This window comes from Rhipicephalus sanguineus, chromosome 1 (assembly GCF_013339695.2).
Source record: "Rhipicephalus sanguineus isolate Rsan-2018 chromosome 1, BIME_Rsan_1.4, whole genome shotgun sequence".
Classification (NCBI taxonomy): Eukaryota; Metazoa; Arthropoda; class Arachnida; order Ixodida; family Ixodidae; genus Rhipicephalus; species Rhipicephalus sanguineus.
Window position 1 is genome coordinate 28,329,082 of NC_051176.1, and position 13,656 is coordinate 28,342,737.

A 13,656-nucleotide genomic window follows, 5' to 3' on the forward strand; every position below is an offset into this window, starting at 1 on the left:
CCAAGTTCCTGATCCGGATTGTAGTATGCTAGTACTCTGGGATGCATAAGCCAATCCTTAGATCTCTTAAAGGTATCCGCCACCCTGTCCGTCCATTGCCACTTAACATTTTCGCCCAACAACTCATACAATGGTTTCAGCTCTGCTGACATGTTCGGAACGAATTTGCCATAAAAATTGAGCATGCCCAAATATGCTCGAAGCTCCTGTTTGTTCTTGGGTGTCGGCGCGTCTTTGATAGCGCGCACCTTATCATCGGATGGCCGAATGCCATTTGCGTCCAGCACGTGACCCAGATACGCCACCGATGTTTCGAAAAACTTGCACTTTTCTTTGCGCAATTTAATGCCTCGTTTCTTGAACCTTGTCAGCACGCTTTCCACCTTTTCCCAACACTCCTCAAAACTTTCCCCGGCAATCAACACATCATCCAGGTAGCAGACGACTTTATCTAGGCCTCCTAGAACATCGTCCATGACTGCCTGGAATATCGAGGGTGCACTGGTTATCCCATACGGTAGGCGCGTAAACTTAAACAGCCCCATGTGCGTATTTATCGTGAGCAAAGACTGCGAGTCAGGGTGCAACTGCAGCTGCTGATACGCGGTTGAAAGGTCAAGCACAGTGAAATATTTGCACCCATGCAAGGCTACAAAACAAATCTTCCATGACTGGCAGCGGATAATGATCGGTGCGCAAGCAGGGATTCACCGTCATTCTGTAGTCTCCGCAAATCCTGACCGTGTTGTCTCCTTTTGGAACCACCACCAGCGGCGTGGCCCAGTCGCTTTTTAGGACGGGAACAATCACCCCTGCGTTCTGCCAGGCCCTCAATTGTTGGGAAACGGGATCTCGGAGTGCGAAGGGCACCGGTCGAGGTTTACAAAAGACCGGTGTTGTGCCCTCCTTCAGCAACAAGCTTACTTGACAATCCGTTATCTGTCCGAGCTCTGGTTCAAACACTTCCGAGAACCTTTCAAGCAAGCTAGCTACTCGATCGATCCCCACCCCATCCACACTCAACCAATCCAATTTAAGAGATTCCAACCAGTCTCGCCCTAGCAACGCAGTCTCACTCTTTTGCAACGTACGGACAACGATCAGAGGCAGCGTCGCTGTCTGGTTGTTGTGCTCTACCGGCATCATCAGCTTGCCCAGAACCGTTAACGGCGTTCCCCCATAGGCTTTTAGCTTTATGCTACACGGCAACAACGGTCGCCCGGCCCAGTGTCGCTGATAGAGAGTCTCGGGGACGATAGAAACAGACGCGCCCGTATCTATCTGCATCGGCACATTACGACCCCCGACCCGTACGTTTACAGTATAGTTTCGGACACTCTCGTTACACGAAAATACATTCTGTAGCAAAATATTGTCCTCACCACTACTGTCCTCCGCATAGTGTGCTGTGCTGGCGGACGATCGGCACGCTCTTGCCAAGTGGCCCACTCGTTTGCAGACGCGGCAGCGGTATTTCCTGAACGGGCACCTTTCGTCGGTGTGGGAGGTGGCTCCGCAGCGGTAGCAAGCCCAACCGGTTGTTTCTTTCGCTGGTCTGGGTTCCATGTAGTCTCCACGCGGCTGTCCCGACCTTGAACTCAGAGCTTGTCGTTGTACGGCGTGGACACCCAGTTCTTGCCCCTCCGGCTGGAATTTCTTCGTCTCGGAACGGGCTAGTTCAATACTTCGGGCTAGTTCGCACGCCTCTGCAAACGTCAGTGTGGCCCTCTTCAGAAGCTCTGCTTGCGTTGTCTCGTCTTTCAGCCCGGCAACGAAACGGTCCCGCAAAGCTTCATCCAAAAGTGCCCCGAAATTGCAGGAGGCAGCCAAACTCTTCAATTCCAAAGCAAAGCCCGCCACCGGTTCTGTGTCCTGCTGAAACCGGCGGTTGAATCTGAAGCGTTCCGCTATGACCATGGGTTCCGGAGCATAATGCTTCTTGAGGGCTTGAATTAGTTGCGCATATTCTTTCTCCTCGGGCTTCGCGGGAGCTAGTAGATTTTTAAGCGTGCGATAGGTTTTCTTCCCAATAGCGGTAACCAACACCGAAACCTTGAGGTCGTCGCTCACCTGGGTCGCCCGAAGGAAGTGCTCGAACCGCTCGATGTACGATTCGAAATCCTCGTCTCCGTCCTCGAGGAAGGGTTCGAACTTGCCAGCCGCTGCCATGTTGAAGTCTTCCGCTCCCAAAAGTGCCTGGCGTCTGTCGGCCGTGCGGATTCACCAGGGTCCCACCCTCGTCGCCACTATTATATCTTCGTCTAACCAGGGGCGAGACCGGCAGGCAGCACACGATGGCTAAGTGCAACACATGTTTATTCAGTCACACAACCAACTGTCTAACAACCAGGAAGGAAAAAGGGGCGGTTGCTTATATACATGCTCGAGCCACTATCACACCGAGCGTTGACGTCATGAAGCCCAACAGTCCGAGTCCTGGTCACCGCTGATAGCGAAGCGCGTCTGCGTCAGCACCACGATGCACAAACTCGATAACACAACATAAATGTTGAAGGAACCACTGCAGCGGCCGTTCCGTTACCGGATTGCATTTTGCGCAAAAAAAACACGAACACGAAGGGAATAACCACGAGATCAGGAGCTTTTTTTGCGCAAAATGTAATCCGGAACGCAATACCAACTCGGCCAACGCTCAGTTAGTTCCGTTAGTTGCTCCGAGGCAGGTGCTCAGGCGGGATACAGTGCAGCCCAGGGTCAGTGGTGGTTCCGTGAGCTGCTCGCCGAGGCAGGTGCTCGGGCGGGAACCTGGGGCGAGGCCCAGCCAGAACTTACACAGCTGACGGCCCCTCGAACGCTGTGTCCAGGCTCACACGTTCTTCACTGCGCGCGCCCCTTGTTCCCATCTGGCGTCCCCGCGCGCTCTTTTCTCGTCTTCCGTTTTTTTATTGCGATAGCAATTATATGGGCAGCCTCGGCTGGTTTTTGCCGCCGCCGTCATGCACCGTATATGTATAAGTGTGTATATATATGTAAAAGTCCCAAAGAAAAAAAATCAGAAAAATGCTTCTGAGGCGCGGAATCGAACCAGCGACCTCTCTCTCCGCAGCGCTTTGCGCTAACCACTACGCCACGAAACGCAGATCCGTTAGCTAGCTAACGGCGATCGTTATATACACACCCTTTGCCGCTGGCAGGACTCAAAGCGTTTCTTCATTACCAGCGAGATGGCGCGAGGAGCGCAACGGGAGCATTTAAAAGTCGTCGGCCAGCTCGCTCGCTTCTAATATTTGCGCAGGGAGAACCTTGCCCTTCCGCTGTCTGCTCGCGCGGTAGTTGCTGCAGGGGAGCAGATATTTTTGCAGAGTAGCAGCGCGTCCATCGCTGGCCGCTTTTCTTGCTATCGCATTCATTGCTTCGCCCTTGCGGCGAAACAGTGACTTTTTTTCACTCCAGCCTTGAAATTATCTGTTCAAAATATCTTCTTCCTCTACTTCTTTTCTTGACCTTGTCATTCTTGACACCCTCCCATGCCACCCTTGGTCTACACCAAGTTAAGGAGGCGATCATGAGAGCACCCAGACGTGGCGGCTGATAGATAGATACCTAGATAGAAACGCTCAAAGGTGCCAAAGGTTCGCTAAGAAACGCTTCGCATTTAAAAAATGCATGTAATTCAAAAGAACAACAATAAAGCAAGCAAAAGCAGTCCTCAGGTTCCTCAACGCTCATAAAACGGCTTGAGGCGCACGACGTGAACGACTTAGGTCGTGCGCTGCGCCACTGAGAGTTTGTGATGCCGTCTGGAACGACCTCGTCGTCCAGTGCACCGACACGTCGTAGCACCTTGTATGGCCGGAAGTAACGCCGAAGAAGCTTTTCGCTGAGTCAGCGTCGGCGTATCGGTGTCAAGACCCACACACGGTCACCGGGCTGGTATTCCATGTGGCGTCGCCGAAAATTATAGTGATGGCTGTCGATCCTCTGCTGGTTCTTGATACGAAGGCGGGCGAGCTGTCATGCTTCTTCGGCACAGCACACTGCAAATAAGTGGCGACCTCGAGATTGTCTTCGTAGGTGATAGCTGGCTGCATTGCGTCGAGCGTCGTTGCCGGGCTCCTTCCGTAGACCAACTTGTACGGCGACGTCTGCGTCGTTTCGTGTACGGTTGTGTTGTATGCAAACGTCACGTACGGAAGGATGGCATCCCACGTCTTGGGCTCCACGTCGACGTACCTGGCCAGCATGTGGCGATGGCCTTGTTTAGACGCTCGGTGAGGCCATCGGCCTGAGGGTGGTAGGCGGTGGTCCGGTTGTGGTTGTCTGTCTGTGTCTCTAGATCGCCTGAGTTAGCTCCGCAGCAAAGGCCGTAACTTTGTCGCTGATGAGGACCTCTGGGGCGCCATGACGCAGGACGATGTCTTCAACGAAGCTACCTCGGCGGCACTGCCTCTAGCTAAGGCCCTTGAATCGGCGTAGCGGGTAGCGACGATGATGCATTTATTCCGCAGGTTGACTTAGAGAACAGCCCCAGTACGTCCATAGAAATTTGCTGGAATGGTCGGCGAGGTGGCTCGATCGAAGGGAGAAAACCTGCTAGTCTTGTCGGCGGTGTCTTGCGTCGCTGGTAGTCTCTACATGTCCTTACGTAGCGAGCGACGTCGGCGGCAAGGCGCGGCCAGTAGTACTTTTCCTGTATTCAGGCCATCGTTCGGGAAACACCGAGGTGTCCTGCCGTCGGGTCATCGTGTAGGGCCTGGAGGACTTCTAGTCTCATTGCTGAAGGCACCAGGAGAAGGTAGTTGGTTCGAAGGGGCGAGAACTTCTTCTTTGGGAGAACGCCGTTTCGAAAGAAAAACGACGCCAGTCCTCGCTTCAATGCCTTCGGAACGGCGGCGGTCCTGCCCTCGAGGTATTCCACAAGGCCCCAGAGTTCTGGGTCCGCTCGCTGTCGTTCGGCGAAGTCGTCGGCACTTATGGTTCCCCAGACGCAGTCATCCTCCTGGTCGCCCTGTGGCGGTAGGTCGAAGGGGGCGCGAGACAGGCAGTCAGCGTCAGAGAGTTTTCTTCCGTACTTGTAAACGACGGTAATGTCGAATTCTAGAAGCCGTAGGCTCCACCGTGCGAAGTGGCCTGAATGGTCCTTAGTTAGCTAGCCACCACAAGGCGAAGTGGTCGCTCACAACTTTGAAGGGCCGGCTGTACAGGTAGGGGCGAAACTTCGATGTAGCCTAGATGATGGCCAGGCACTCCATTACTGTTGTGGAATAGTTGCTTTCTGCCTTTGATAGCGACCGGCTAGCATAACTGATGACCCGTTCCAGCCCGTCAGTCTTCTGCACAAGGACGCCGCTCAGTCCTACGCTGCTTGCATCGGTGTGGATTTCTGTTTGGGCGTATTCGTCGAAATGCGTTAGTACCGGAGGTATCTGGAGGCGTCGTTTCAGTGGCTGAAATACTTCGATTGGCGTCGTTTCCCACTTGAATGGCATTTCGGTCTTCTAGAGGTGCGTTGGCGGCTCGGCTATTCGTGAAAATTCCTTGACGAAGCCTCTATAGTAGGCTCACAAGCCGAGATATCGGCTTATGGCCTTCTTGTCAGTGGGTGGCGGGAAGGCAGTGATGGCAGCTGTTTTCCACGGGCTTAGGCGAACACCATCCTTGCTGACCACGTGAGCCAAAAAGCAAGAGCTCCTCGTACGTGTACGCAAAGCGGTACTTTTCAGGTCTTAAGGTGAGTCCGGAGGTCTTGATTGTTTGAAGTACAGCTTCAAGGCGCCGGAGGTGTTCGTCAAAGTTCGAGGCAAACAGAACGACGTCGTCCAAGTATACGAGGAATGTCTGCCACTTCAAGCCGGCCAGTACTGTATCCATAACGCGTTGAAAAGTCGCAGGTGCCGAGGAAAGGCCAAAGGGTATGACCTTGAACTCGAACAGGCCGTATGGTGCTATAAAGGCAGTTTTTTCTCGGTCTCTCTCGTCAACCAATTTGCCAGTAGCCGGTCTTGAGGTCCATCGACGAAAAGTACTTGGCGTTGCGGAGTCCATCGAGGGCGTCGTCTATTCGTGGGAGTGGGTATACGTCCTTCTTCGTGACCTTGTTCAGGGGAAGATAGTCGACGCAGAAACGTAGGCTTCCATCCGTCTTCCTAACTAACACCACAGGTAACGCCCAAGGACTCTTGGACGGCTGGATGTTATCGTCTCGTTTCTTAACGGCCTCGCGTTCTCTCTCTGACGCATTGGTCGGGCACTTTCTTCTGATATGACGCGATGCTTCGCGACTAGGGTCTGTCGAATTCTGGACGACCACGAGAAGCAGTCCTTGAATTGCAGGAGCAGGGCTTTGCTTGTGCTTGTGCTTCGGGGGGCTCACGTTGACATCAAAATCTCATTGGGAACCTCCATCCACCGAAGCAGGTACGGTAGCATCGAAGAGGGCGAAAACATTGCTGGCGTCCACGAATTCGTCGATGTGGGCGACCGTCCTACAATGTTGAGGTGCCTACATTCGTGGCTTCACTTCGTCAGCACTAACTTTGCTTTGCCATCACGCAGCTCGGCTAGCCTCTTGCGACGCAAATCTGACGGTTCAGAAGGAGGTGCTGATCACCCTCGATGACGCCTTCAAGGTCCGCGGGTTCTTCGGTTCCGACGGAAATGATGACGCTGGAGAGAGGCAGAATGGTGACGTGCTCTTCTATCACATTCAATGCGGGGTTCCCTGGCGTCGTGTGCGCCGGCAGCGCTTTTTCTGAGGTTATTGTTATTGACTCACACCTCAGTCAGATCCATAACGGCGCCGTGGTGACTTAGGAAGTCCATTCCATGTATCACATCCCTGGAACAATGTTGTGAGATTAGAAAGCTCGCAGGATAAGGCCGGTTATTGATGGGGAATCTTGCGGTGCAGGCTCCAGCCGGCGTTATTAAATGGCCGCCAATGGTCCGGATTTCCGAGCCTACCCAAGCAGTCCTAACTTTCTTCAACCTTGCGGCGAACTGTCCACTGATGACGGAATAGTCGGCTCCAGTGTCGACCAGAGCGGTGACGTTGTGGCCGTCGAATAGTACGGCGAGGTCGCAAGTCCGTCGTTTTGCGTAGCGGTTACGTCGCGGCGTCGGGTCATGGCTAGGTCGGCTTGCCCCACTGCTTCTACGTCGCGTCGGCAGGTCTTCTTCAGGCCCCGAGGTTTCATTGTCAGGGCTCAGTCTGGTTTGCGTTGTGTTCTTAAGATTTCGTCGCGGCGTTGTCGTCGGCGGCGGAGGCCCTTGGGTAGTTTGTCGTACAGCAACCACACCTCCATCGGTTGCTGTACGACGAACCTTAGTGTTCTGGATATAGGCTCGCAGAACGGCCTCGGTTAGGGCCGCTGTACTGCTGTCCTCGCTGAGGCGACCGGTAGCGCCCAGGCGACGGCAAACGCGACGGGCTTCGAGGTGTCCATTCAGTGGTGGCCAAGTAGTGGGCGAGTTTGCGTGGCCGCTCACCGCGCTGTACACGCGGTGCGTTGACGGCGAAGCCGCGTAGGCCCATGTGGCGGTACTGGCAGCGATGGTAGATGTGGCCGACTTCCCCGCAGTGGTAGCAGAGCGGGCGGTTGTCAGGGGTGCGCCAAATGTCGGTTTTTCTTGGAGTGTAGTGCTGGCCAACAGGTGGGTGGTACGGTGTCGGCGGCGGCTTCTGGCGGCGGAACTGCGGCGGTGCGGCGTCTTCACGTGGGCGCGGAGGAGGAGCGTTACGACGCGCTGCAGCAGCGTAGCTCATAGTCTGCTGGCGCGGCTCTGCTAGCTGACGAACACCCAGGGATTGCTGGATCTCCTGGCACGCAACCTCCAATCCAGTTGGGGCTGCGTTTTAGGCAGAATTTTTTGCAGCTACTCCTGCACCGATCGCTCTGATCGTCTCACGCAGGTAGGCGGAGCAGAGTCCTTGAACTTCGTTGAAGTGTAGCGTCGAACGACGATTGTATTGCCGGTTGCGCATGTCCAGCATCTTCTGAATAGTCATCGCTTCAGAAGCGACATCTTAGACACAGGTCGGTGGGTTCTGCATCAGTCCCGCGAAGAGCTCTTGCTTGACTCCTCGCATGAGGAAGCGGACTCTCTCGTCCTCCGGCATGGCAGGGTCAGTGTGGTGAAACAGTCGGGTCAATTCCACTGCGAAGATGGCCATGCTTTCGTTTGAGAGTTGGACCCGGGTCTCCAGCAAGGCTGCGGCCCTTTCCGTTCGGACGACGCTCGCGAACGTTTCCGAGAAAGCGCTGCGAAAGATGTCCAAGGTTCGAAGAGTGGACTCCCGATTCTCGAACCAGGTCCTTGCTGCGTCTTCCAGGTAAAAGTACACGTGGCGCAGCTTCTCCTCGGAATCCCAGTTGTGGAGTGTTGAGACCCTTTCGAACGTCTCGAACCACCCAGTAAACCATGAATGTCCATTAGATATCCATAGAATGCTAGTCTCGGGATATTCAGTACATCTTCTGGATATCTACATTTCTCCACATGACATTTCACGGATGTACTATAGATCATCTAAAATGCACCCGGATAACGCTCTCAGTACGTTGTATGGATATTAAGGCTGGATGTTCTGTACATTTAAAAGATGTTTTCCGAATAGGCAGCACACAAAAGGGCAACAAATATGCACACATAAAAGACGCAAACACAAGCGCTGACAGCGCTTGTGTTTGAGTCTTATGTGTGCGTATTTGTTGCCCTTTTGTGCGCTGCCTATTCGAAAATCATGGCTCACCAACTAGCCCATCAGTACATATTAAAAGATGTTCATTCCTTAAACTCGCATCCACATGACCTCTAGCGGCTTGTGAGGTGCACTAATTATGGCTCTCAAAAACGAACGCTCGACAGACTGTAGGCCACAATACTTTTCGCTCACTTGAGTGCTCGCTATATGTACTGTTGTAACCTGAAAGTAACTGTTGCGAATCACTATTTTGTAAATTTTAGTATTTATGATTTTGGAAGTAGGTGTAGGTGTCTCGGCATAAAAGAGCAGTTGTATTGTACTGGTTCTTGGATGTGGGCGCGAAAAGACAAGGACGAAGGGAGGAAGACGCGTTTTTTGTCAGTAGCGCCAGTGTGTGTGTCTTCCTCCCTTCGTCCTTGTCTTTTCGCGCCCACATCCAAGAGCCATGACAGACCAACAAGCCCGCATCGCTACCCTCGTGTATTGTACTGCCTTCTATGGAGAGCGCGCTGCATACCTCACATTGTTCCTTTTAGGTATATAACACATCTGATAACACATCAAATGTGCAATACTCTTCTCAGGCTATTGCAATGTTTTGTTACACACAATGAGTACAATGCATTGCCCTGAAAGATTACTGCACATACAATCATAAGAGTGTTTCAATACTGGCGAAATGACAAGAGAATGAAGTGAGTCGAAAGCAACAAGGCAGTATCACAAAAGTTTATATGAGCAAAGCAATGCTGTAAACCATAGGAGTACTCTCAACGTGTAAGAACACAGGCTAAATGTCTAGAGAACGCAGATACACTCAAAAGAAATGAGGCGGTGTGATAAAAGTGAACTGTGCACCAGCTGAAGACTAAAACCGAAACTGTCCACCAGCAGTCCCAACATAAGTCCAGAAAAAACAAACTGTCGGCCAGCAGTCCCAACATAAGTCCAGACAGGCTCCTCGGCCGAATTAGTGTGGTCTTGTGGGTCACAGGAGGGGCTACTTGATATGCTCAGTCCGATCGCTGTGTGCATGGATTCAAGTAGAAAGGAAGGTAAAAAAAAAATAAAGCCGGTACAGTAAAGGAATCGAGAGTTCATGAAACTGCTTGAACCAGAGAAACTTGTCGCATTGCTCTTTCTATTTTATGCCTTAAAATGGCTATCTTGCAAAACACATCAATGGAGCCCCAATTCTATGACTTTGAGAGGGCACCCAAAACTATCGTAAATTGAAAAAGTATTAAGATACGCAGAGACTGTCGGTCTTTCCCCCAAAAAATGTGACATGAAGGCGCACTGCTTCAAGAAAAGTAGATTAAATTCTTTAAAAAAACATGACACCTAAGTAATTAACTGGAGGAGGTGAAAGTTAATTATTATCTAATGTAATATGTCTTTTCTCCAGGATAAAATGAGTCAGGGCATTAACTGCATTGAAGAGTCAAGTACAAAGCTGAAACCTGCTACAAACGGCCTTCCATCAAGGGTGTCAAGTATGGTGTCATCATCATTAAATGGTGACGGAGAACATTTCTTGCAAGCTTGAGAACATTCATACTGGACACGACTAAGCCTTGTGTGTGATGCATTAGTTCCCAATCAGGTGCAAACAATGAAGCGCTGCTTTTATTAAAAGTGCTAACATGAAAGGAAAGGTGTGTTATGCACTAAATACGGCTACAAACGCTGTATTATATATATATAGGACAGACGATTACTTTTAGGGCTCGTTTTCTCTGCGAGACTATATATATATATATATATATATATATATATATATATATATATATATATATATATATAGATTTCCAAATACTAGCTTTCACACAACCTCGATGAGGTCCGTGTAGATTGTTTAGGTAACAGCCTTTGAATAAGCACGCGATCAAGCAGTATTCAGGAGCGAATTAAGGAACTGGATCACTGACTGCAATGAACTGCAAGAGAATTTCCCCATTCTATGAAGGCAAACTGTACTTTTCCCATTTTCTAATTTTCAATATAGGAGCTAATCAGTTCACCTAGCCGGTATCGCTACCTTGCAGGTGACCCGCAACACTTTTTGAGCATGGTCAGAAAGCGCTGCCAATAGGTAGTCGAGACTCCCGAGAACACACAAGCCAAATATTATATCGCAGCACGAGCCCTGGATTGTACAATAAATTCTCAGTCACCTAAACATTGCTCCCTCTTCTCTCGACAAATGATGTGTTAGTCCACAAATCATAGCGTGTATGTGCACAGTTCCGCCATTGGCTGATTTGAGCATGGCGCTTATTCCAACTAAGCTTTGGCATGCTAGGGAAAGAGACAACAAGCAAGCGCACACAGCTAAACAAATAAAAACAGAACTACAGCTGCGACATACCACGAAAACAACGCTAACAAATGCACAGTACTACAAAAGGACAGGCTAAACTAAGCTTATCATGGCTACTCTGGCAGCTACAAACCATTACATCAAGGAAACGAAGCAGAAGTAATGATGTCGATATCACCGAGGCATGCACGGCGATACAGAACTGTGCGTTTGGGAAAACGCGACTGCGAAAACAAACAAAAACCTTTATTCACGCATTACACAACGGCCTTATTCACTAAAGGAAACCATAAGAGAACGTACCTTTGCTGGCCAATGGCCCACTGCCGGGGCGGACAGGGTTCTTGCTGTACGCGACACAGTACCCAACAGTGGTCTACGTCCATGCCAGACGACACGGTATGAACTATGGGTTTAGGAACACGCAACTACGAAAAGAAACAAAAACCTCCATTCACGCATTACACAACGGCCTTATTCACTAAAGGAAAGCATAAGAGAGCGTAAGTAGTACGTACCTTTGCTGGCCAATGGCCCACTGCCGAGGCGACCGGAGTTCAGAAACTCTTCTACTGTTCTTGTTGCACCCGACACAGCCAGAGAATATCCACCACACAACACCCAACAGCGGTCAACGTAAGTGCACATACGTCAGATAAAAAGCGGCGGACAAATGTCGCTGCTGGCAGCGTTGGCCCTGGCAGGACCAAACCTCAAGACCCAACCACGACTGGTCCAAACAAACATGTGCGCAATGTGCGTACATGTGCGAAAGAAAACGTGATGGCGATGGCGGTGATGGGGACGACGTCGACGCGTGTCACAACCATGGTCACAACTTAGGGAAAGATTATGTACAAATTCATGCTTTATATTGCCGCTCATTGTAATTTAGAAGTAACTGTACTAAGTTTTTACAAACGTAATGATTTTTTTGTACAAATCATGGCGGCTATGACGTATTTTGCGTTGCAAACGGAAGTAAGCATAGCCTTTGAGACATAAAATGTAGGCTTCAAGATGTGGGCCGGGATCAACAAATATCACTCTCCCGTTAGAACGGGCGTGCGTGGATGGCCAGATAACATCACAAAAATAACACAAATAAAATGCACCGATGGTACAGTGTGCACAACTCATACCGTACCGACAGACACGGCGCCTTGCGGCGCAGAGCCGCAACCACGGTGCAGGGAGCATGGCCTCCGAGATTGGCAGGCGCGTGCACCGCCGGTTAATGTCGGAGGCCACGCAGAAAGGAAAACCAAAAAGGGACGGGGGAAAAAAAAACCGCGAGCCGCTTAGAGGTGGGGGAACACGCAGCGCGCGCCTTTGGCAGCGTTGAGGAGCAGACGACAGCGGTGTTTTCATCAGCAAACGCCCAATTTATTCCGTTCTTTTTCTTTCTCTTTTGTTGCATCCGTTTCTGCGAGCTAACGCGAGGAATCAATGCCAGACTTCAGTGGATGCGCCGATTTAGTGTCGTTGAAACATTCGTTGATTATTTCTAATCCCTTGAAGGTCGGTGTTTTGTGAAAAATAAGCACAAATGTGCACCGTCTGTCACTGACGTCCAAAATGCGTCCATCGTTCACACAGCGTACATGTGCATTGTACGTCCGTTACAATAAGCCTTTGTATATCTTTTAGACGTCCACATTGCGCAAAGCGAAAATTGGACATCTTTCAGACGCAAATAAGACATCTTCTTTCGTCCTAGATGTTTGGATTATACCGCTACGTACCATGGACATTCGTGGTTTACTGGGTTAAAAGATGTTCATTCCTTAAACTCGCATGCACATGACGTCTAGCGGCTTGTGAGGTGCACTAATTATGGCTCTCAAAAACGAACGCTCGACAGACTGTAGGCCACAATACTTTTCGCTCACTTGAGTGCTCGCTATATGTACTGTTGTAACCTGAAAGTAACTGTTGCGAATCACTATTTTGTAAATTTTAGTATTTATGATTTTGGAGGTAGGTGTAGGTGTCTCGGCATAAAAGAGCAGTTGTATTGTACTGGTTCTTGGATGTGGGCGCGAAAAGACAAGGACGAAGGGAGGAAGACACGCTTGTTGTCAGTAGCGCCAGTGTGTGTGTCTTCCTCCCTTCGTCCTTGTCTTTTCGCGCCCACATCCAAGAACCATGACAGACCAACAAGCCCGCATCGCTACCCTCGTGTATTGTACTGCCTTCTATGGAGAGCGCGCTGCATACCTCACATTGTTCCTTTTAGGTATATAACACATCTGATAACACATCAAATGTGCAATACTCTTCTCAGGCTATTGCAATGTTTTGTTACACACAATGAGTACAATGCATTGCCCTGAAAGATTACTGCACATACAATCATAAGAGTGTTTCAATACTGGCGAAATGACAAGAGAATGAAGTGAGTCGAAAGCAACAAGGCAGTATCACGGAAGTTTATATGAGCAAAGCAATGCTGTAAACCATAGGAGTACTCTCAACGTGTAAGAACACAGGCTAAATGTCTAGAGAACACAGATACACTCAAAAGAAATGAGGCGGTGTGATAAAAGTGAACTGTGCACCAGCTGAAGACTAAAACCGAAACTGTCCACCAGCAGTCCCAACATAAGTCCAGAAAAAACAAACTGTCTGCCAGCACTCTCAACGTAAGTCCAGACAGGCTCCT

The 13,656-nt window shown here is 50.3% G+C and overlaps 1 protein-coding gene across 1 annotated transcript; it reads right to left on the minus strand.

Annotated features, from left to right (window-relative positions):
• Nucleotides 1–28: 28 nt before the first annotated feature.
• LOC125757043 (uncharacterized) lies at nt 29–2,277 on the minus strand. The gene is made up of 2 exons (XM_049412125.1): nt 1,383–2,277; nt 29–36 (listed from the first exon to the last, which is right to left on the minus strand). Exons 1-2 carry the CDS (start codon nt 2,167–2,169, stop codon nt 29–31), a joined length of 795 nt encoding a protein of 264 aa, XP_049268082.1. The 5' UTR covers nt 2,170–2,277.
• Nucleotides 2,278–13,656: the final 11,379 nt, after the last annotated feature.